General features: G+C 45.1%; 1 protein-coding gene across 1 annotated transcript; it reads left to right on the top strand.

The window, feature by feature from the left end:
- Window positions 1-9186: 9186 nt before the first annotated feature.
- On the top strand, window positions 9187-22713 carry PALM3 (paralemmin 3). The gene is made up of 6 exons (XM_053464639.1): window positions 9187-9281; window positions 14684-14735; window positions 15098-15178; window positions 15737-15858; window positions 16158-16224; window positions 20701-22713. Exons 2-6 carry the CDS (start codon window positions 14691-14693, stop codon window positions 22243-22245), a joined length of 1860 nt encoding a protein of 619 aa, XP_053320614.1. The 5' UTR covers window positions 9187-9281; window positions 14684-14690; the 3' UTR covers window positions 22246-22713.
- The last annotated feature ends 1863 nt before the right edge of the window (window positions 22714-24576 follow it).

Consider the following 24576-nt stretch of genomic DNA (forward strand, 5'->3'; position numbering starts at 1 on the left):
GACGGAGAGAGTCCGAGCAGAACACTTATTAACTACGCACACGGCTAATACACACGCACATACCCCCGGCTAATCCTAAGCACACACGGTTTGCATTCTTAACCATAAGCAAAGTTGAAGATCTGATAACACTTATTAGAACGGACACCAAACATTAATACGGCAAACAGAAACACAATATGTTGACACTAAACACAATTGTGATTTCCATACCAGGCACACACCCAAAGCTGCCATACGGGGCTCCCTACGGGCCGCGCTGCCGCGTTAATCCTTTCCCCCCACAAGGCGATGGAATGTTAGGAGGTTTCGCTTTACCCAGGGTGGCGGTAGATAAGTGGAGCTGCCTACCAGCAGAAGTGGTAGCGGGTAAGTGAGTTTATGTAACAGGAGTCTCCAGCCAACCCCATCCGTTAACCTCATGGGACGTTCCATTCATTTATATATCGCCAGCAGATTCCGTAGCGCTGTTACAATCAGTGGAACTCACACACAATAACAAACTGGCACAAAAGGTGAAAAGGCGCTGCTCGCGTGAGCTTACAATCTAGCCGGGGGTCGAGGGGAAGAGACAGAGTAGGAGAGGGCGGCTTGGAGGGGCAGAGCTCATCGAGTCCGGATGATCCGTTGAGGTTGTTGGCAGTTTTAGAAGCTGCATCCACATCCACACACACACTGCTCCTAAACCGTTACCTTCTCGCTCGGTGCTTTTATAACGCCCAAACTGCTTATACAATGCCAGCTTCTCTGTGCCACTCATAGACTGCCTTCATCCAATGCCACCTCCGCCATGGCACTCATATACTGCTACCCCCTACAGCCTTCATCCAATGCCCCCTCCGCCATGGCACTCATATACTGCTACCCCCTACAGCCTTCATCCAATGCCACCTCCGCCATGGCACTCATATACTGCTACCCCCTACAGCCTTCATCCAATGCCACCTCCGCCATGGCACTCATATACTGCTACCCCCTACAGCCTTCATCCAATGCCACCTCCGCCATGGCACTCAAATACTGCTACCCCCTACAGCCTTCATCCAATGCCACCTCCGCCATGGCACTCAAATACTGCTACCCCCTACAGCCTTCATCCAATGCCACCTCCGCCATGGCACTCAGATACTGCTACCCCCTACAGCCTTCATCCAATGCCACCTCCACCATGGCACTCTTCCAGTCCATGCCTCCTCCTACAGCACGCTTACAAATACCCCTTCCCCCATGGCACTCTTACAATACCACCTCCGCCAAGGCACTCAAACCCTTTGGCCTCCCCCTACAGAGCCCTCACAATGCCCCTAACTCCACGGCACCCATACAATGCCCCCTGCCCCACAGCCTTCCTACAATGCCCACTCATACAGTGCCCCTGCCCCAGAACCTCCATACAATGCCCTCTCATACAATGCCCCCTGCCCCACAGCCTTCCTACAATGCCCCCCCTCGCACTGCCACTTTCTTCTACCGCCTCCTCCCAAAATGCCACCACCAGCTCTTTAAATGTCCCCACAAGCCTGACTGATCTGCCCCGATACCCACAACTTGTATTGTGCCCCCCAAACACCTCTCCCCCTGCGTACGGATAACAACACTCCACTACTCCTCTCACAGCTGGAGATTTATTCACTACATTACACAGTTCCATCCATCTAAAGAAGAGACCTCTGAGGTCTTTTGTAACAGTATACCTTTTTTCCACTAAAGACTGCAAATCACGTTCGTTTATTCAAGACATTCCTCAGCTCTCCCATTCTTCAGAGAAAACATTCTTCTTACGTTTTACACCCCGCACCACGCATACAATCAGCGTGGTTCTGCTGCTTACCTCTTCTCCAAAGACCCCCTAGAACCTAGACCCTACGCACCTGTTCCCTCTTCCCAGACCCCGTGCGTCGGATGGCGGTTCTTACCCTGCCGTCTCTGGCGCTGTCACCTTGAGACTGTTCTGTGTCACTCTGTGGCACAATGAGCTGATTGTATCGCTGGAGGACCGGTTGGGACTGCCTGGTACCGAGGACACCGAAGGGCACCCGCTGAGCAGGTTCGCTTACCTGTGCTACACATTTAAACAAACACCGGCCTCTGTTCTGTGCAAAATACTATATATACACACATATATATATACACATATACACTATATATATACTATACATACACCTATATACTATATATACACTTATATACTATAATATATATACACCTATATACTATATATACACACCTATATACTATATATACACACCTATATACTATACATACACCTATATACTATACATACACCTGTATACTATACAGACACCTGTATACTATATATACACACCTATATACTATACATACACCTATATACTATACATACACCTATATACTATACATACACCTGTATACTATACAGACACCTAAATACTATATATACACACCTATATACTATACATACACCTATATACTATACATACACCTATATACTATACATACACCTATATACTATACAAACACCTATATACTATACATAGACCTATATACTATACATACACCTATATACTATACAAACACCTATATACTATACATAGACCTATATACTATACATACACCTATATACTATACATAGACCTATATACTATACAAACACCTATATACTATACATAGACCTATATACTATACATACACCTATATACTATACATAGACCTATATACTATACATACACCTATATACTATACATACACCTATATACTATATATTATACATACACATATAGTTATTAGCACACACACATATATATATATATATATATAGCCACGGTGAATATATATAAATATATACAGTATATATACAGTATATATATATTCACCATATCACCTGTAGTATTTTATAGCTGTGTATTCACTAAACCAGAGTCAAATCCCCCTGTCCCTCTTTTGTCGTCCCTCTTTCATACAGGACAGCTGTCCCGATCGAGGTGGGACAGTGCCAATTTTTGGGGAGAAATCAGCGATCCGGTTCACGGCGCAGCAGGTCTGAATTTTGATTAGGGTTGCCGGATATGGCTACTTCATCTATTATATATTTCACATGTTCCTGGCCACCCCTGTGGGGTCTCTGAGCCCACGAGAGGAAATAAATCCTTTAATCAGGGTTATACATACACCATAGGACGGGGGGGGGCACCGATACGGCAACACCGGTGTCGATCCCCCTCCTTGTCTCATGTACAGCACTAACAATGTTTTACGACATACAAGGCACCTTGTTATCCAGTATTAGGCCGTCCCTGAGCATTGCCATGGCCTAGGTTACCCGTTTGCTCACCGATGCCCCACGTACACCAATACAAGCACACAGGAATCTTTAGATGAGTTGCAGCATACCTCCTAAGTGTCCCTGTGTTGGAGGGACAGTCCCTGTTTAGGACTCAGATCACTCTGTCCCCTTTTTCCTCCCCTGACGCCCCTCTTTTCTAGGAGCTCAGATTGTTTGCTGGGTGTGAGGGTATCGCAGGCTTCTACAGTCCTAAAAGTCACAATAATGTGTATAAAAACAGCAGGAAATAGGTTTAAAAATTTAATTTATATAGCGGCATCATATTCCGTAGCGCTGTACAATGGGATGGATGGGTACAAAGGGTTGTCTTTAAAGAGACGCGATATGAAACGAAGGTCCGGCGTACTCATCTATTCAGCCGGCTGCCTGGAGAGGGCCACAGCAGAGCACAGAAAGGACGCCGCCGGGAGACGTCTCTGACGCCCTCTACGGACCTGTGTGGAACGACAGATGCTGAGAAACGTCTCCGTGCCCCAAACTGTGAGAGTTGTTCCAACTTGCCCCTGGCGGCGGTGACGTCGGGGTTGTGCGGGGGATGGATATCTGCCCAGCGAGCTCTGGGAATCAGGACGCTCATCTCTACCGGCTTCAGCCTGATCGCTGCGCTCTTTTGTGAATATATTAGTTACTGTGGAGTAATATGTGCTGATATCTGTGTATTAGGAGAGGGGTACATGTCCTGATGTCTGTGTATTAGGAGAGGGTACATGTCCTGATGTCTGTGTATTAGGAGAGGGTACATGTCCTGATGTCTGTGTATTAGGAGAGGGGTACATGTCCTGATGTCTGTGTATTAGGAGACGGGTACATGTCCCGATGTCTGTGTATTAGGAGAGGGGTACACGTGCTGATGTCTGTGTGTTAGGAGAGGGATACATGTCCTGATGTCTGTGTATTAGGAGAGGGGTACATGTCCTGATGTCTGTGTATTAGGAGAGGGATACATGTCCTGATGTCTGTGTATTAGGAGAGGAGAGGGATACATGTCCCGATGTCTGTGTGTTAGGAGAGGGGTACATGTCCTGATGTCTGTGTATTAGGAGAGGGGTACATGTCCTGATGTCTGTGTATTAGGAGAGGGGTACATGTCCTGATGCCTGTGTATTAGGAGAGGAGAGGGATACATGTCCCGATGTCTGTGTATTAGGAGAGGGGTACATGTCCTGATGTCTGTGTATTAGGAGAGGGGTACATGTCCCGATGTCTGTGTATTAGGAGAGGGGTACATGTCCTGATGTCTGTGTATTAGGAGAGGGGTCCATGTCCTGATGTCTGTGTATTAGGAGAGGGGTACATTTCCTGATGTCTGTGTATTAGGAGAGGGGTACATGTCCTGATGTCTGTGTATTAGGAGAAGGGTACATGTCCTGATGTCTGTGCATTAGGAGAGGACAGTGGTCCATGTCCTGGTGTCTGTGTATTAGGAGAGGGGTACATGTCCTGATGTCTGTGTATTAGGAGAGGGGTACATGTCCTGATGTCTGTGTATTAGGAGAGGGGTACATGTCCTGATGTCTGTGTATTAGGAGAGGGGTACATGTCCTGATGTCTGTGTATTAGGAGAAGGGTACATGTCCTGATGTCTGTGCATTAGGAGAGGACAGGGGTCCATGTCCTGGTGTCTGTGTATTAGACATTGGGACGTGGACCCCTCTCCTATGTATTAGAAGGATGTCAGAGGTACATTAAAGTGACCTGTTTACAGGCGTTGTTACATAAACGTGTCATATCGGGTCATTAACCGCTTGTTGAAGAAGGAATGTACTGTATATGACGTATTATTATTATTACGCAGCGGGGTAATTAGGTGATGTGATAGATGGCAAACTCATTACTTCTTTACCTACTGGCTTCTTTACATGTTTTATTAGGTTAAAAGCAGCCAGCCCTGTTCTCCCTTGATGACTTTCAAGAACTTGACCTTTTGGGTTGGTACAATAGAAGGATATGCCCTTATTCCTTATGCTCACCTTGGGGCAGCCACCTTATCCTGTTTTACATGAACCGGCCCCCTTCATTCATTTATTACACTTCTGTTATCGTAATTGACGTGCTCCAGCAATTTCAGAAAGAAAAATGGGAAGATCGGGGTGAGATCTGGACAGGCGATTGAATAATTATCATAATTCATATCATACCAGGGTACTTATAGGGTCCCCGGGGTTATCCCTCCCTCCATATAGAAATCAGAAAGGGCAGAGCTTGTAATGCAACAGAGTTTGTCCAAGATGTTCTAGGCTCCATTGCCAATTACTGTTCCTCAGGGGCAGGACTTATCTCTCTGGGTGGGGCATGTCATCTGGTCCCACCCACTAGCCACCCAGTTTTTGCTATTCCTTACACCCATTTTGTGCCCATGGGGTCTCCAAACTCTTGAACACCAATATACTCATATGAACAGAAGGTGAGGACCTCTAGGTTAGCATACCCACAAAATTCCCAGGTTTGCACATGGCTGGCCATGGAGGGGTAGGAAATTGGGGGGGGAGGCAAAATGGACAGGACAAAGGAGGGTAGCAGGTAAGGGGTACAAGGATGTTATGTTCCAAAAAGCGGCTTGCTCCATCTTCGGGACCCTGAGTGGCTGGCAATAGTCCAAAAAGTAGCCAGGCCAGAGTTGCAGAGCTGCGGCTGGGTAAACCCCGGTTCTAAAGATGGGCAATAAAACCAAATGAGCTTCCTCTCCGTAACCCCCTCCGATTGTGACCCATCACGAGTACAGCATAACCCGAAAAAGAGATGTGGTAGGGCAACAGACGTCCGTTGCCCTACCGTCCGATGGTCCGTTCGACCATCCTAGCTGCCCCGCGGTTACAGGGATTTGCCAGGCTAGGCCCCGTCGGTCGCCAGGCAGGGAAGAAAGGGGGTCCAGCGAACACAAGGGGAAAACAGGGTCTAGGAATCCATAACCCTTGGGAAAGTCAGTGACTATACTAAAGATGTCAAACACAGGAACGGGGTAAAATCCACACAAACAGGAACAAGGCCACAACACTCTCCCAAACCGCCCAGGGCAAAGCAGAGCAGGGGGGAACCGGCCAACCGGGCAGATTCCGGACATTACACGGGGAAAAACAGAGTCTGCAGGTGTGTATGGGTGTATGAATTACATGAGTAATAATTCATCTTCAATTATACATAACACAGGGTTATCTCGGTCATTTTAAAACTTACAAGGAAGCATACTTCTGCTGAAATCTATGCCACGGACACTTTGCCGCTTGGTAGACACATCTCCACCTCCAGCAGAATCCATACAGAAAAGATGCATAGGATGACCTATAAGCGCTCTTTAAATTGACCTCACTGCACAGCAGTGATATTACTGAAGGTCGTAGCCCATGTTATACATACCTGGTCGCTGAACATTGAAAATGTATGGATAAAATATAATATTTTAATAATAAATAGTCAAATAGAAGGGGAATGACCGCGAGCCAATGCCCGAGGAATTAAAGGCAGACAAAACAGATGTTAGTAAATGGAAGCTTGTGATACTCGGCAGGAACGGGCTTGTTGTAATCTGTCGGGCTCTGTTACCCCCCCCCCCAGGGCAGGAAACTATCTATCCACACTGTCCCCTGAGGCCTGCCGGGATCTGCCAGCATCTACCCCCAAAGCCCCCCCCCCCCGTGGCTGGTAGGGAACCTGCCCTTAATGGAGGTTATTTATATATAAAAAAAGAGGGGGCTATTTCTACGTTCCATCAATGGAATTTCTGCGTTCACGTTATATATTAAACCGGCTGGGTGGGTTTTTTGTTACTCAAAGTGCAATCTTTCACTCGCCTCGTAACTTTATCAACAGCACAGATATCCCCAAGGACAGCGTTAAGGAGATTTTTTAAAACAAATTTGTATTCATTTTATTTATTTTTAATTTTTTATTATAAATTTAAACCTTTTTTCTATTTTGAAATTTAGTGAAAAAACTAATTTTCAAGAGCTAATCCTTTTAATCATAGGATGGCAATCTATAGATTGTTTCCGCATCAGGTAATTGTTTTGGATATATTTATTGTACAAATAATGGTTATTTCGCTGACACTTGGGGGCAAAAGGTGGCAAAACAAGAATTATCCAACTCATTTCCTTCTCCTTCCTTACAAAGGCTGTCTGAACCAATCAACAACAATCAGCAACTTAACGACGGAGGAGATAACGTCAAGCAAATGCTTGGAACGCAGAGTTAAAATGGCTGCGGCCCTGGTATACGCATAATGTGGCCCCTTTAATTCATATCACTCATCATTATATGGGTTTATTCCATAGGTATACACGGCAGGAAAGACTTAGGAAACTGATTTTTTATGTATTAATGGGGCATGAATCTGCCCCATTGACTGAAAACTGGCTGGAATTTGCTTTGCTCTGCCATATGTCTGTTTAGAAATCTGCCCTTGTCTGCTCCCTGGGGCTGGAGGCTGCTGGGATCAATAGGCAGGAATGAATAATGCAGGGTTATTTAATACAGGCCTGTGTGAGCAGTGCCATGCCCCACACCACTTCCTCCTGTCATTCTCTCGCTCTCTCTTTGCATTCCTGTATTTTGTTGATATTTCCCCTTCTTTCTCCTCATCCTACCCCCTATTCTTTCTCAGACACTGAGAGGATCATTCAACAGATTCTATTCGCACGCTCATGCTCTGTGCCATTCCATAAATTCCTCACCTTCTTTCTCATTCACTCACCTGTTTCTCACACCCTCTCTATACCTTACCCCCTCTCACATTCCCTCTTTATATCACACACACTAACATTCCTTTTCTATATACCTCCCTCTCTATTCCTCACCCTCTCTCTATTCCTCACCCTCTAACACTGATTCTCTCTCCTGCTCTCTTTCACTGTCTATTCTCCACTATTCACTTTCAAACCACACTCCTCTCTCTTTCATATACTATCTTCTCTGCCTCTCTCATTCACATCCATCTCATTCACTCTCTATCCACATCCTCTATAATACAAACACTATCCTCATGACCTTTCTCATTCTTTCTATATCCTTACTTTTCCAACTCATTTTATCACTTTTCTTTGTAATTCATGGACGCCCCACCACTCATTCTCATTCACTCATTGGCCTCACTCCTCTATCATTCACTCAATCTTCACTTATACTTCAATTCACTCTGCTTAATACACGTCTAATTAATTTACTTTCTCTTTCTCCCTCGTCCCCTTACCACTCCCTCCCTCCCTTACTCTGTCCACCCATCCTCCTTCTCTACTCTCCCTGGAAAATCCCAAATAAATTTTGCAGCAAACATACGTTTGTTATCCCTTTCTTGCTTTTAAACTCATGCTTGAATATTTACAGCAGACGTTTACATCCATAATCCTGTGTCCTGTCACAGCCATGTTGAAACACCATCGCAAACATTTAAACCTCCCTCTTTACTGAGGAGAGGTAGGTAGGTGGAACAGACTCCCAGCAGAAGTGGTGGAGGGTAATAAAGCATGCATGGAATAGGCATACGGCTCCTAAATCTAAGACGAGACCAACGACTGATTAAGGTGTGAGTCACATTCATGAGGAGCAAAGTGTCCGTGACGATGCTTGTGGAAGTCATTGTTGCTTTTGGGCACAAATAATGTTCCCGCCCGCCCATGGGTACAATGCAGGTCGGGGGGGGGTCCGAGTGATACGCTTTGGGAGCGGGTACAGTTTGCTGCACCCCATGCCAGGTCCTGTATCCTGGGCCCTAATTATTAGGATGTGACCCCTCCCTGTTCCTCACTCGGTAGAACCGGTGAAGCCAGCTCAGGTGTCACCTCCTCCCCTCCTCCCTCCTATCAGTGACTCCCCTTCCCTCTCTCTCTCCCTCCCTCCCTCCTCTCTCACTCACCCAGCCCTGGTCCCTCACACTGTGTCAGTGACACTGGGGACGCCGAGTCGGGGAGGGGGGCAGTTCCAGCTGTCACCTGTACATACTGAAGGGGGTGGTCATCGGACACAGGTGAGTGGGGTACGGTGGTGGACACACACACGGCTAACGGGGGAGCCAAGTTGGGTCTTTGGGGAAAGTGGGCATGGGGAGGAACAAGCGGTATCGGGAGAAGATTAAAAAAAAAATTAAATATAGGGCGGGATGGGGTAAGTAGGGGGTACAGGTAGGTAGTATGTTAGCAGATGAGTACGGGAAGCATTACTTGCAGCTAGTATGATAATTGTATTCAATGTATCAGTTATAAACAGGCTGTTAATAATATAATATATAACATAGTATGTTTAATATGTTAATGGTACAGCGCTGCGGTATATGACGGCGATTTACGTATCAATACTCTGGAATGTGCTAATTTATGTGCGTATGCACATAGTGTACATATCCTGGCAGCGTGTATATGCTGTGAGACATATAACACACACCCTTTGGTCATTAGTATACATCCGTCATTTACATTTTTATATTTAACATATTAACTGCATCAAAGGCTGACAGTCACGCTGTTATTATTTATTGATTTATATGGCACCTTCATATTCCGGTCTGTGAAGTATTGAGGTATAATATATCTAAGAAGAGACCTAGATGGCCTCAAAGGCTTACAATCTAATATACTTAAGGAAGCCGAAAAAGGTATCATCTGTAAGTATTAGGGATTATATACAGGGGTATTGGATCACAGTAAGATACAGCACCGGTTTGGGGTGATGGGCTGTAGAGTACCGAAGTATTTTTATTAATGCAGCACACTAATATTAACTATTTGGATGCCAGCTGAAGATCGCACTGAATACCGAGTATTTGGACTATACTAGACCCTTTCCTCATGCCTCTAATACTGCACCAGAGCATCAGATTACTCCTGTGGGAGCAATAATGTTATTACATCATGAGAGCATCATATATTCTTATCTTAATAACAAAGACATATATTTCAGTATTTACAGTATAATGACATATCATTTTTATAATACTGCGATTATTGCAGCATCTGTATATCAATAATCCTAGTGGGAGTTACCACTGATTTCTAGCAATTATTACACGTATGATACTATTAACATTGACATCATTATCAAAAGATAATGGTGGTATTAATGCGGTGTATCAAGCAGGACATGGTGCAGGACACGGTGTATAGGAGTGCTGTTGTGAGTACCAAAGAATGATTAAATTAATAATAGTAGCATAGAAAATAGTACAGTGTTCTGGTACTGCTGTGCTGTGCCGGGGAATGGTGTGGTAGTATGGATGTGGTAGTAATGGCGTGGTAGTAGGGACATGGTAGTAATGGTGCGGTAGTATGGATGTGGTAGTAATGGTGTGGTAGTAGGGACATGGTAGTAATGATGCGGTAGTATGGATGTGGTAGTAATGGTGTGGTAGTAGGGATGTGGTAGAGAATGGTGAGGTAGTATGGATGTGGTAGAGAATGGTGAGGTAGTACGGATGTGGTAGAGAATGGTGCGGTAGTATGGATGTGGTAGAGAATGGTGTGGTAGTATGGATGTGGTAGTAATGGCGTGGTGGTACGGATGTGGTAGAGAATGGTGTGGTAGTATGGATGTGGTAGAGAATGGTGTGATAGTAGGGATGTGGTAGTAATGGTGTGGTAGTATGGATGTGGTAGTAATGGTGTGGTAGTATGGATGTGGTAGTAATGGTGTGGTAGTATGGATGTGGTAGAGAATGGTGTGGTAGTATGGATGTGGTAGAGATTGGCGTGGTTGTATGGATGTGGTAGAGAATGGTGTGGTAGTATGGATGTGGTAGAGAATGGTGTGGTAGTATGGATGTGGTAGTAGCGATGTGGTAGTAATGGTGTGGTAGTATGGATGTGGTAGAGAATGGTGTGGTAGTATGGATGTGGTAGAGAATGGTGTGATAGTAGGGATGTGGTAGTAATGGTGTGGTAGTATGGATGTGGTAGTAATGGTGTGGTAGTACGGGTGTGGTAGAGAATGGTGTGGTAGAGAATGGTGTGGTATTATGGATGTGGTAGAGATTGGCGTGGTTGTATGGATGTGGTAGTAATGGTGTGGTAGTAGCGATGTGGTAGTATGGATGTGCAGCGTGTGCTGGTGTTAGAGGTGTTCTGAGTATGTCCACGTGGAGGGATTATTGTATTTGATGCTCTATTAGTGTTACTGGTGTGCAAAGTATTAAACCACTGGTGTTACTGGTTTGCAGAGCATTAGAGCGCTGGGGTTACTGGTTTGCAGAGCATTAGAGCGCTGGGGTTACTAGTTTGCAGAGCATTAGAGCGCTGGTGTTACTGGTTTGCAGAGCATTAGAGCGCTGGTGTTACTGGTATGCAGGGTATTTAGATGAGATTTTGGAGGCTGAGGCCGCAGATAACATTCCCGGCTCACTCCTCCACTCTTTCTCCTTTCTCTGTCTCTTGCTGTTTATCTCTAGATCTCGCTGTCTCATACCTCGCTGTCTCATACCTCGCTGTCTCAGACTGTCTCTGTATCATTTGCTGTCTCTCGCTGCTATCTGTCTCTGGCTTTCTCTCTCATTGTCTCTCTTTTTCACTGCCTCTCTATCTCTAGCTGTCTCGCTCTGTCTACCTCTTGCTACTTCTCACTCTCAGGAGTGGCTCCTGGGCAGTTAAACACAGAGGGTCTCCCGCGAGGATGTTTAGGAAAGTTATTGCTGTCATTATTTTTATGTAAATGAGAGATGAATCCGTCTCGTCCTCCCAGTCTGCGGCGGGGCCCCTTAGAGCAGCGCGGGCCCTAAACAGCTGCTTAATCTGTTTATAGCTCCACTCCCTTCTCTGTGTCTCTATTTGTTTATGTCTCTGTGTTCTCTCTAATACTGTCTATCAATGTCTCTGTATGTCTGCTTCTCTGTGCTCTCTCGGTTATGTCTGTCTGGTCTCTGTGCTCTCTCGGTTATGTCTGTCTGGTCTCTGTGCTCTCTCGGTTATGTCTGTCTGGTCTCTGTGTTCTCTCGGTTATGTCTGTCTGGTCTCTGTGTTCTCTCGGTTATGTCTGTCTGGTCTCTGTGCTCTCTCGGTTATGTCTGTCTGGTCTCTGTGTTCTCTCGGTTATGTCTGTCTGGTCTCTGTGCTCTCTCGGTTATGTCTGTCTGGTCTCTGTGCTCTCTCGGTTATGTCTGTCTGGTCTCTGTGTTCTCTCGGTTATGTCTGTCTGGTCTCTGTGCTCTCTCGGTTATGTCTGTCTGGTCTCTGTGTTCTCTCGGTTATGTCTGTCTGGTCTCTGTGCTCTCTCGGTTATGTCTGTCTGGTCTCTGTGCTCTCTCGGTTATGTCTGTCTGTCTGCTTCTCTGTGCTCTCTCAGTTATGTCTGTCTGTCTGCTTCTCTGTGCTCTCGGTTATGTCTGTCTGGTCTCTGTGTTCTCTGTTTCTGTAAAAGTCTGTTTCTGTTTTCTCTTTCTTTGTCTGTCTGTATCTGTCCTCCCTATTCATGTCTGTCTGTGTCTCTGTGTTCTCTCTCGCTCTCTCTTTCTGTCTGTGTTCTCTCTCTCTTTCTGTCTGTGTTCTCTCTTTCTGTGTGTATCTTTATGTTTCCTCTCTCTGTCCGCATCTATGTGTTCTCTCTCTCTCTCTCTCTGTGTGTCTATAGGTCTGTGTTCTCTCTGTGTCTTTTTCCCTGCGTCTCTCCGTCTGTAGTTACCTCGGTGTCTCTAATTCTCTCTCACACACATTTCATCAGGGATATTTATCTCCAAATGACTTTTCCTGCGGAAGCTTCTGGTCCCGTGTCTCGCGCTTCCCCCGGGTTGAGCTGTTCTTTTGTATGTTGCAATTAATTAACCCGAGAATGAATTTGTTCTAATCTCTATCAACAAATACATTTCTAATAATTCTATATACATACAGTGTATGTGCACCGAGATTTATCGCGCTATTCTATTATATATTATATTCCTATTCTATACTATATACCTATTCTATACTATATAACTATTATATATTATATTATATATTATATACCTATTCTATACTACCGTATATACCTATTATATACAGTATTCTATTATATATTATATACGTATTCTATACTACCATATATACCTATTCTATATTATATAACTATACTATTCTATATATTATATAACTATTTTATTATAGACAGTATTCTATTCTAGATACCTATTCTATTCTATATAACTATTATATACCTATTTTATTATATACCTATTCTATATAACTATTATATATTATATTATAAATTATATACCTATTTTATTATATACAGTATTCTATTCTATACTCAATACCTATTCTATACTATATACCTATTCTATTCTATATACCTATTCTATTCTATATAACTATTATATATTCTATACCTATTTTATTATATACAGTATTCTATTATATATGTAGCTTCTTCCGCACACAGATTTTTTATTATTAACTATTTTTACATCCCCCCCCCCATACTTTGGTGGAATTTTCCCTGTAAATGTATGCGAATAATGTGCGGCCCCGGTAATAATAGATTGTATTTTTGTGTGTGGGTTTGCGTGTGCCAAGGTCACATGAACCGCATGTCATACATTCCTCAGGTATATGGACCGTGCAGAGTCAAATGACTGCATTAACCCCCGCACTGCCTCAGGGCTCTCACCCCAGCCGTGGAAGTCTATATCTGTCTGGCAAAGGGGGAACAAACAGTTTGAGTGAAACTCTTTAGGGCGCTGGCAGGGACAGGGTTAACCAAGTATCCAGCTACTGGTTTTTGTCAGGGGGTGGGGGGGGCAATGAGTGAAGACATGCCCTGGATGGGGGAGGAAGCGGGTGTGTGGGGGGGTACTAAGCTCTCAGGTGTGTGGCAGCACAGGGGTTAATTAATAATTGTTTGTTAGGAGATACATTGATAGACCCTTCCAAGTCTGCTGCTAGGAAGGGGTTAATGTTATGTTGTCGGTCACTGACAAGTTGCAGGAGAGTTGTTTTGTAAATTTTTGACCGGGTTATTTTGCAATATACTGGAAATTACTCGCTGGGGAGGACTAAAGGGTTTCTGTGCAACCAGGGGTGCCGCAGCGCGTGTGTCCGGCTGTTACTTATCTGGCGAAGCGATAATACTCAGGTATTTGTCACTGAAGGAGTTAACCGAGTGATGTTTTGGTGGCCTCTGGCATTGAATGAGTTAATGGGTTAATGATGTGAGCTCTCTGGGAGTGGCAGGGTTAAAAGGGGTTAATGGGATGGCGCTATGCAGTTCTTTGGGGGCGACGTTGTTAAAGGAGCAGGGTTGAACGCCTCTCTGGCAGGGAAGAGGTTAATGGGATGGTGCTTTGCTGTTCTTTGGCGGTCCCGGTGTTAATGGAGCGGTGATGCGCTGATCTCTGACAGTTAAGGGGTTAATGGGATGATGTCATGCGATATATGATCAGCGCTGTGTAAGTGACATCGTGTTTCTCCGCTGCAGGGTCAGGATGGAGGAAACACAGATATACAGCAAGCGGCTCCAAGGAATCACCGTACGTAGAACTGTCCCACAGAGCTTACGCTCTACAACACCAAATAACACTGATGCAATACACAGAGAGTATATCCCGGCGGGGCGGGGGATGAAGTCATACACTGCAGAGCTTACAATCTAATATCCTAATTTACCAATAGCAATGAAAACCTGTCCCGCAGAGCTTACAATCTAAGAAGTTACAGATACATACACAATACAGATTATAATGACTGCGGCGCCTTTATCGCGTGATTGGCCCAGAAAACATACAGAGTCAGTACTGCAAGACACAAAACGGGGGGGTGGGGGCTGACCTGCTGAGCTTACACTCTAATATACTGCAGCGGAGGGTTTCTCACGGCTCTGCTCGTTTCCTAGGAAAAGCGTAGAATCCTCGCTCAGATGGAAGGAGTGCAGCGGGAGCTGGAACAACAGAAACTCAAACTCCAGCAGCTCAAGGTAACGCCTCGAGACCCTGGCAACGCATGCCCGCCATATTAATGTCCTGGGAAGCCACAACAGGCTTCTCGCTTATGTCTGCTGTAAGCAAGTGCATGCGGGGGGGGGGCAGAAGTCAAAATGTTTGCCTAGAGCCAGCTCAATTGCCCCACCTGGTAGTAAGTACCCATTGTTATCCCAGGGTATGGCCTCCTTGCGAGGACCCAGATCTATGCAGCGTAAACGAATCCTACCTTATCCCGTTCCGACTGAGTGCTGCCTGCAATACTCGCCATAAGTCACATGACAATTAAGTGTTCCCCGCAATAATTAAGCGTTAAAGTGGGCGTTAAACAACATTAGGAATGATAAAGTGGCGCCTTCCTGCTCCATCTCGCTCACCGTGGTCAGGTCAGTCCTGTGTGTAATAACTGAACGCTTCGGAAATCACAGCGATAAACCCCCTATGCAAATGGACTAGTCTGAATTTACATACGGGGGACGCATGTTAGTTTAATGAAGGAGGCGGGGCCTATTCACAGCGTTTGACGTCATGGTTCCCTTTGCTTTTATCCGCAGAGGAAGTCGCTCAGAGACCGGTGGCTGATGGATGGGCTCCTTAATGCCCCTGAGGGGGAAACGGAGAACCCCCTGAGTAAGACAGAGGGCGAAATAAATCAGTTGGAGCGTGAGCTACAGAGGTGAGTGGGGTTTGCTAGACTGACCTATCGCCACTGGAAGTCTGTTCCAGGTATCCACTACCCTTTCCATCCTCTAAATTTCTGCCCCTCCTTGATTGACTTGATTGTATCGCTTGACAAGAGTAGTTGGAGCGTGGAGGAGCAGGGCGGCCGCTGACGCAGGGCAGCCTTTTTTTTTTTTTTCTCCTGCTGCCGATGCCTCTTTCTATACCGCTTATATGATCGTATGTAACATGTAACGTGTAACGTGTATTGGGGAATCCATGTTCCTTCCCGACCCATCATGCCTCTCTTCACAGCCTCCGGTCCCAACTGGTCCACTTGGAAAACCCGGAAGCTGCGGACCCGGAACGCGGAGGCACGCGGGTAACGTGATCTGCTGTTTATTTAGCGTATTGTGCAGACAGAAGCGGTGAAAGGTTACGTAGACTAAATATTCTGTTTATTACCTACGGGTCGGCCGCCGGGTGAGGTCTTCACACTTTATTCTCCCGCTCCCCGGAGCTCTCCCGCTCCTTATAGGAGGCTGAAAGGGAGCGTGGCTGAGGATTGGGGCAAAAACCCGGGGTAAAAGACTCTGGGGTAAAAGACCCTGACGGTTGCCAGGCATGACCGTGATGAGTCCTACTGAGAGACGCGTGAGTAACCCCGCTGAAGGACCCGGTTGCGTTGATGACCCGAGAGGAGTGGACGTCGGTGACTTGGACGCCGGCCGGCTGAACCTCGCGGCTCTCGAGGAGGCCTCTTATGAGTTGAATTTGCTGCCCGGCAGCCCGGCTGTAAATATTTGACGACGGATGATAAATAATTAGCCGGCACGTTGAGTTCTGCCCTTTGGAGGAAGATCGTAGGGTCTGGTAGCCTTTGCGGAGGTGGTAAGGTGGGGGGGGGGATTCAGGATTTGTAAATAATTATTATGCTGGCTCTGCCATCTTTCACTGCGGCTTCTCGGAGGCAGCATAGTCCCCAAAACAAACTAAATAAGCACCGCTATTTAGCAGGCTGGTGGAAAGGTATGATGTCATATGTCATATGGAACGCATACGTGTGGCGGGTGGTGGCGCTGACCTAGCTTAGGCTTAGGGTAGCACTAAAGGTGGGTACGACACGGGGTAAGCATGAGAAATGGTAAAGGGCTTCATTATTATAGTTAAAAATATCGAAATAACCAGAAATGCACGCGCTGCTCTGACATCATATACAAGGAACGTTATATTTCCCAACGCTCCCGCACCTGCTCCCAGATTCGCGGCTTTTTTTGGGTGTATTATTCATCTCTGTACCTTGTTTAGTAAATCGGGCTCGGAAGACAGAACAGCTGCCCAGACGTACGCCCCAATTACTCCGATCATTCTACGGAGGGCGTCAAGACGCCTGTGAACGGAGCTGAGAAGTTTAAAAAAAATATATAACCTAAAATATACTTATTTTGTCACTAGTAGCAATTGGTTCATTGGCTTGGCGTTTTTTTTAGGGGATATGTCCTTAAAGAAGAACTCCCGCCGGAAGGTTTATTTTCCTTTTTTATTTATACTATTTTTTATTTTACATTTTTTTTATAGTGTTTTAGGTTTCAATGCATTTTTTTATAAATTACAATGTTTCTAACAGCTGTATTATTTTTATAGCTTTTTATACGTCCTAATGTCTGTTATATTGGCCCGATCTACTGGGCAGACGCACTACATTCCTATCACAACGTCTTGCGGTAAACCACAGAACGTCTAAGTCCTGATCAGCAAAGGGACTCTCTGGCTAATTAGAGTCTTTGGAGAAAGGACTTCATTAGCATAAACTGGACTTCACGAGTATTGCCGTAAAGAATCGTCTGTGTGGTGTTTCGGTTTATAATGTCACAAAAGTTTTGCACAACGTCCTACAAACTCCTGATCTTCAGAAAAAAAAGTTTTTTGAGAACAATGTGAACTTTCAGATTTACATTTTTAAGTTGCTATGGCAATAACCTATCAATGCCTGCTTTTGGTGCTTCAAAGTCCTCTGTCGTTCTGACTGGGTTATTCATTGTTAATTTAAAGGAGCAACACGTCTAATTTTTTTTTTTCTGTTAAAATTATGTTATAGACTACTTGTTATGTCCTGTCTACCCTTTGTACAGCGCTACAGTATATGATGGCGCCATATAATACAATAAGTAATAATAACACAAAATTCTAACACACACAACCACGCATGTTTAAATTCCTTCACTGTATTCGCCTCTACCACTTCTGATGGGCGGCGGTCCCACTTACCTCCCACCCTTTCTCCACATTAGCATACCGTGTTGTGACTCATGAAGGCTGATGTGACAACCCCATGCTAAGTGTCAGGACACAATTTGCCGACATTAACAGTGCATCAAAGCTTTATTGCTTACAAATCCTCTTATAGTCCCACTTACTCCAGCCATAAAGTGCCCTCGCTACAATATGTTAACCCCTGCCTGACCAAAGCTTCTTGTTTCAGGTTTCGCCTTATACCATTTTTTGTATAGTATTTCATTTAGTATGAATAATTTGTTTAAAAACAAACAAACAAAAAAAAAAACCTGCAAAAAGTAATGTTTTTTTAAAATATAGAACTAATAATTTGTCCTCAGGAATCTCCCATGGAACTGGATGATTCTCCTTATGATGTCATGGTGACATCACTGGAGTCAATTTAATTATTATTATTTACATTTTTTTTTTACTTTTTTTATTTTCTACTATGGGAACCTTTATATTTTCCAATGTTGTTTCTGGCGGTGTCAAGGCCATTAGTGGGAGGGGTCTGGGGAGGGCGCATGGTAAAGTGGGTGGGGAGTAGGTGGGGCAGGGAAAGAAAAAAAATGACCCGGAGACCCAGAGCGTGTCCAGGTATGACCGTAATCGGCCAGTGACGTGTTAACATACATGTTTGGCTAATAATAAATAATTACCGAACTCGGCAGCACCAAAAGGGCCCACTTGGATTCTGTGAGCAGGTGGCCCTTTGGACAGCAGGTGCCTACATTTTATCTCTGAATAAATTGAGCAATGCCACCTTCTGTCACCTCTGCCCACTCCAGTCTCCGGGTTTTACCCGTGCTGCAGCTATTCTCTGGAACGCCAGCATTGATTTGTTATTGCCATAGAAGCAGAAAAAAGCTTTTTAAAAGTTCTTGTGTTGTTTTTATGTAATTGGGACCTTCGGAGGAAGCATAAACCTCAGCAGGCATTTTATGAGTCTAGCGTACCGGAAAGTGCCATTTATGGTCTGTTTTTAAACCATCAGTCTGTTTATAGGCGATAAAGCTTGGATGCACGCTATTAAAAGAGAGATGTTGTTAGACATCAAATGCCATCAATCTCCAGCAGACCGCTGAGTGATGGGAGTTGTAGTTCAGCAACCAACCTCTCAACATTTTAAATTCAAATTGACAAAGAAGGAGAACACTCGTTTCCCCAAAGATTTTTCAAACTTCCCGCGGTGCCGAACCTAGGGCTTTTTCTTATATGCAGCAAAATTATTGCCTATTAAAAAGAGGGGGGGGGGGTGGAATGGAAACATTTAAATACATATAAGTATAATGGCATATACATATATAAATAGAGGTCATAATCTAAAACTAGAGACCTAGATGTAATGTAAGGGAGTTTAGGGTCGTAGATCTGCCTCCCAGCAGAGGCGGTAAAGGCTAATAAAGGAAGGGAATGTCAACATGCGCAGCATAGGCATATGAATCGCGAATATGTGACCAAGGACTGATCTGGGTCTTTACGGGCAGACACCGATCAATTAATAAATCACAAGAGGCTATGCCACAAAAATGCTATGCTTCGTCTCCCGCAAAATCCTGATAAAGACTGAATTTGAAGCTGTTTTTAAGGTAAACTGTATAAAAATTTCAATTTAATCCCCCCGCAGCATCCACTCCACAAAACCCCATGACTGATGTTCTAATACTCCAGCCGTGGTTGCGGCAGAGCAGAGGAGAAACACGGTGATGGCTGCGTGGGCAGCAGAGGGTTAATAATGGCGGTGTAATACATCACTTATTTCTCCTTGGCAGAAGGACGGATACTTTTAGTTTGGATCGTTTACTTTGTAACCTAACGTAGCCGGCGGACGTCGGGAATTCTTAATAAACGGGAACTTAATCACCCAGATGGGGCTTCCGACCAATGAAGGGCTTGTGGGGGGGGGTTATTTTAATACATAAACAGGACGGCTTTATATCATCATCATTGTCGTGAAGGCACACGGGGATCTCAAAGAGGATTAAATGATCGGGGGTTAGCGTGTTTAACTTCCGAGGGGGCTTGTGGCATCTGGGCATGTCCCTTCTGGGTTCTACCCACCCCCTGCCCCTTTCAAGGGGAATTTGGGGATGGCCTCCCCCTTTGTGACTGGTTAGCCCTGCCCCTTTTTTGTTATCCTTGCCCCATTATGAGCGGGAATTCAGGGGGGGGCAGCCATAAGACGTTCCAAGGTACGGCCGCAAACAACCAGCTCCGTGTTGTGCTTGAGTAGAGAACGTCGCTCGTGTATCACATGACCGGATAAAATGGCTGCCTCCAGGATGCTGACTGGGAAATAGGAAACATTTCATCGATGTTATTCTAGATTACTCAAATCGCTGTATTTAATGCTCCATGGAAAACAAAAGTGCATTAGACTTTTATTTTGTTCATACTATATCCCTATGGCTGGATTTTGATTTATGTGACCTCCGCGGGCTTTCTCCTTGCTGTATATGCAGCTTCTGCTGAGCTTTTACACAGAGGTCGATAGGGAGTCAGTATTAAGCGCTTGCTTACAATTCTAGGTAATAAGTGAAAATTGTATTACCATTCTTTAATTGTATGTCACATTCTTTAGGTTGTTCCTGCTCCACAGACACAGCTCGTGAACGGAGAGAAAGACCAACGCGGGGAAACCTCTTCTGAAGACAGGACAGGTGACAGCCCCCTCACGGATGTCCATGGTGGACAGGAGAGGACCTCGGGGCACCCGATACCAGCTCCACGACTAAGGAAGCCCGAAACATCAGAAAAGAACCAAAACCCACAGCCCCGGGATCAGGACAAGGAGCCACGCGGATACGATGACCAGAGTGTGGACCACGTAAGGCAGAATGGTGAAAATCAGAACCTGGAACATCATCTTGGAAACCAAGAGCTTCCCAATCAGAAACTGGAACAAACAGACAAGCACCCCAAGATTTTGGACCAGAACTTGTGTAGTCGTGAAATTAGGGATTCAGAAGACGAGCAGATAAATAACCAACAGAATGAAGAACATTTTAGTCAAAACCTTGAAGATCTGGAGGAGAGCTCAGCAGTGGACTTGGTTAACCATGATGGCAAAGAGCAACATTTGGTGAGTCAACTGGGGAGCCAAACTACTTCCAATGAGAAAGAAGATCAGGATCTAGTAGAAATGACTATTGGGACACAACAGATACCTGACAGTCAAGAAGAGAATGAAAGTGACATCCAGAGTCAGAAAGCTTCTCCTGAATTAACAGAACACATAGAAAACAGAGAACCAGGAGACATAACCACTCACCACACGGAAGATCACGGCGAAAATAAGGAAAAAGGCAATAATGAGGAAGATATTTTAGGAACGGAACAAGAAAATCAGGCCCACACGCCATCAATAAACGAGCAAAATGAATCTGAGTTTCAATCATTGGCTGCAGACCAAAATCAAGAGCCCACCTTAACGTCCAAAGATCCAAACCAAGATTCCGTATCAGATTCCCATACTCAAAATCAGGAGCGCATATCGTTAACGGAAGACCAAAAGCAAGAGTTCCAGTCATTGACCCAAGAACAGAGTGGAAAACTTCAATCAATGACGCAAGAAGAAGGGCCGGGATCAGAGACCCAACATCAAAAACTCATACCTAACACACAGGATGAAAATCCAGAGTCCGGGCCAACGGCTCAAGGCCAAAGTCAAGAACCCGTACCGGTAACCGACGGCCAAAACCGGGAGCGCATATTATTGACCCAAGAGCAAAGCTCCGTCTTGCAGATTAAGAATCAGAGTCAAGTTCCGGACTTAAAACTGCCAACCCAGGAACAAGGAAATGACTCGCTTCCCGATTCTAAAGACGAGAATACCCACGCAACACTGCCATCTAACCAGAAGAACCAAGTGACCCAGGCACATGCTCCGCATGTCATGGTGGTAGCTGGTCCTAGTCCTGGTCCAACTCCCTCTGTCCAACAAAGCTCCCCTGCCCAACAGGTTTCCGGTACAGTGTCGGGTGAAGAGATCCAGCCTCTGCTCAACAGATCCCAGGAGACTAATGCTGGCTCTCCCGGCTCTCCGCTTGGAGCAAATACGGCGGAGTCACGGAAGGAGAAGACGCGCGGAAAGGATAAGTCATGCCAGTGCTGCGTTTTAATGTGAGCGGAATAAATCTCCATCTTTAACGCGGACCAGGATAAGAAGCCCGGAGAGTAATCGGCGTGTGCGAACATATCGAACACGACTCAACAAACTCTGTATAATACCAATAATGATATAAATAGAAGAGCATTTATTTTAACAGAAATTAATATTATTTTTTTTGCTTTAACCCCTTAAGGACAATGGGCGGTCCATAAACCCATCGAAAACGACGCGTTGTGAGCCCGTACATGTACAGGCTGTCATTAAGGGGTTAATTAGGAGACTCAATTGACTTATGTTCTCTAGTCTGCATACAAAAGAAAAAAAAAGACGCCAGAATTCATTTTATTTTTGTTCCATTGGAAGAAAACTTTTTTAGGGATTATATGACTTTTTTTTTTTATGGAAAATTCGTAGTAGCAAAAAAAATTACAATTCTGAAAACTATAATAATCATTTATTCGTCATTAAAAACGGCTGTATTTTCCATTCTGTTCTTCATATTAAAGTTTTTTTTTTTGTTTTAGAACTTTGTGCCATGACATATGTAGAAAGTTGCTGCTCCAGAGCTGCAGTGCAGGGACCCCCTTAGTCGTCTGGTTCTCACGCCGCTGTTGGCTGTTTAAAGCAGCCAATCAGAGGCAGGGAAAGCTCCCTTGGAAATCAGTAGGGATGCTTTTTATGAACTTTCACGTGCGCCATCTTTGGAGCTGGCAGCGATCATACCAGGTGGGCACAATGGCAAGCTGGGGGTGGGGGAAAGCAGCAAATTTATAGGGGGGATTCTGCAGAATCCATGCAGTTGATTATTTAAAGGGACCACTCAGCTATTATATGCATTATTGGAAGACCCCTGTAACCTTATAAACATACCTGGGAACTTGTAGGCTCCGCAGGGCCGGCCCTACAATGGAGCCGACTGGGGCAATTGCCCCAGGCGGCACTTTTGAAGGGGCGGCACTTTGCCGCCCCTTACCCGCTCGGCGCCCCTCTCTCTCCTCCGCGGCGAGTCTCTGTGCTCTGCCACGGTGCCGGCTTGTAATGCTGAGCACCGGAAGTGACGTCAATTTACGGCGCTCAGCATTACAAGCCGGCACCATGGCAGAGCAGGGAGACTCGCCGCAGGACTGTTTAAAGGTAAGTGTTAGGGTAGATAATGGCGTCGGCGAAGTTTAAAATGCCGCCCCCCCCGGCGTTGGCGGGGGGGGCGGCATTTTAAACTTCGCCCCAGGTGGCATTACGTCTTGGGCCGGCCCTGAGGCTCCGGCTACCCGGAGACTACCTTTGCGGGACCCTGACATCGGTGGGCGTTCCTGCTGATTTCAGTGGGCGTTCCCGCTGATGTTAGTGGGCGTTCCCGCTGATGTTAGTGGGCGTTCCGGCTGATATTGCCCCATTTAAAGGGGGAAATGGGCGGGGAGGGGGGCCTGTCAAGACCCCACTCCCGCGACACAGAGGACCGCTTCTACCCGAGTTCTCCGGGCCAAACCCGGAGCGTTCCAAGGTATGCTTATAAAGGCTATTAGACCGGATACACAGGATGGATGATGATGGATGATGTTGTTGTCAGACGTATCCTATGACCTAATAGTAATTTAGGTTGATAAAAAGCAAAAGCCCATCAAGTTCAACCCCGCTGCTAATCCAGAAAAACACAAAGAAAACAACATTGAAGGGATTTCCAATCGTGCCCCAAAAATGGCAAAAATCCTTCACTCCAAACGGCGTCTGATTTCTCCCTGGATCCACAAACTCACAGGATCCAGTCTTTATAGCCAATCATATCCCTTTATTTTCTTTTTTGACACTTTACCCATCCCCCCCAAAAAAGGCATGTGAATGCCTAGAAAATAAAATGGAAAAAAATGAATAATCGATGACTCCAAGAATCCGCCCACAAATTTGGGTAAAAAAAACCTAAAACGAAACATTTCCAGGTATGACAAAAATCCCTCGGTGCTTGTGATTTACGTTTTAACGAAAAGTGGAGTTGGGCCTTAAGAAAGGCAAATATCTTCCAGGTATGTCAGAGAGGAAATTCTTGTTTAGCCGTCCGTGATGAGATCAGTGATTTATTTCTGTTATTTATGTTCTGACGTGGCTGGATCTCCTCGGCTCTGGTTTAAACAAGTGACAGCTCATTGTGAGAAGCAATGCTTTGCACCATTTTAATCCCAAGGATCTCGGGGGTTAATACGTTAGCAAAGTTCTCGGGTATTTCGATACAATCTAAAACATTTTCCATTTTTTCTGATTTTTTTTTGCTTCCGGAGACGGAAAATCTAAATTTATACTGCGGGAAAAGAGAAAAAATTTTTTTCAATGATTTGGCGTGTTTTTAAAATATAT

The sequence above is a fragment of the Spea bombifrons genome, chromosome 4 (assembly GCF_027358695.1).
Source record: "Spea bombifrons isolate aSpeBom1 chromosome 4, aSpeBom1.2.pri, whole genome shotgun sequence".
Classification (NCBI taxonomy): Eukaryota; Metazoa; Chordata; class Amphibia; order Anura; family Pelobatidae; genus Spea; species Spea bombifrons.

Excerpts from the sequence above, each read along its gene's own strand:
- PALM3 (XM_053464639.1), top strand. The coding sequence starts at position 14,691 with ATGGAGGAAACACAGATATACAGCAAGCGGCTCCAAGGAATCACC. Across the intron at positions 15,179-15,736 it reads TCAAACTCCAGCAGCTCAAG|AGGAAGTCGCTCAGAGACCG; the intron begins GTAACGCCTCGA and ends TTTTATCCGCAG. Across the intron at positions 15,859-16,157 it reads TTGGAGCGTGAGCTACAGAG|CCTCCGGTCCCAACTGGTCC; the intron begins GTGAGTGGGGTT and ends CTCTCTTCACAG.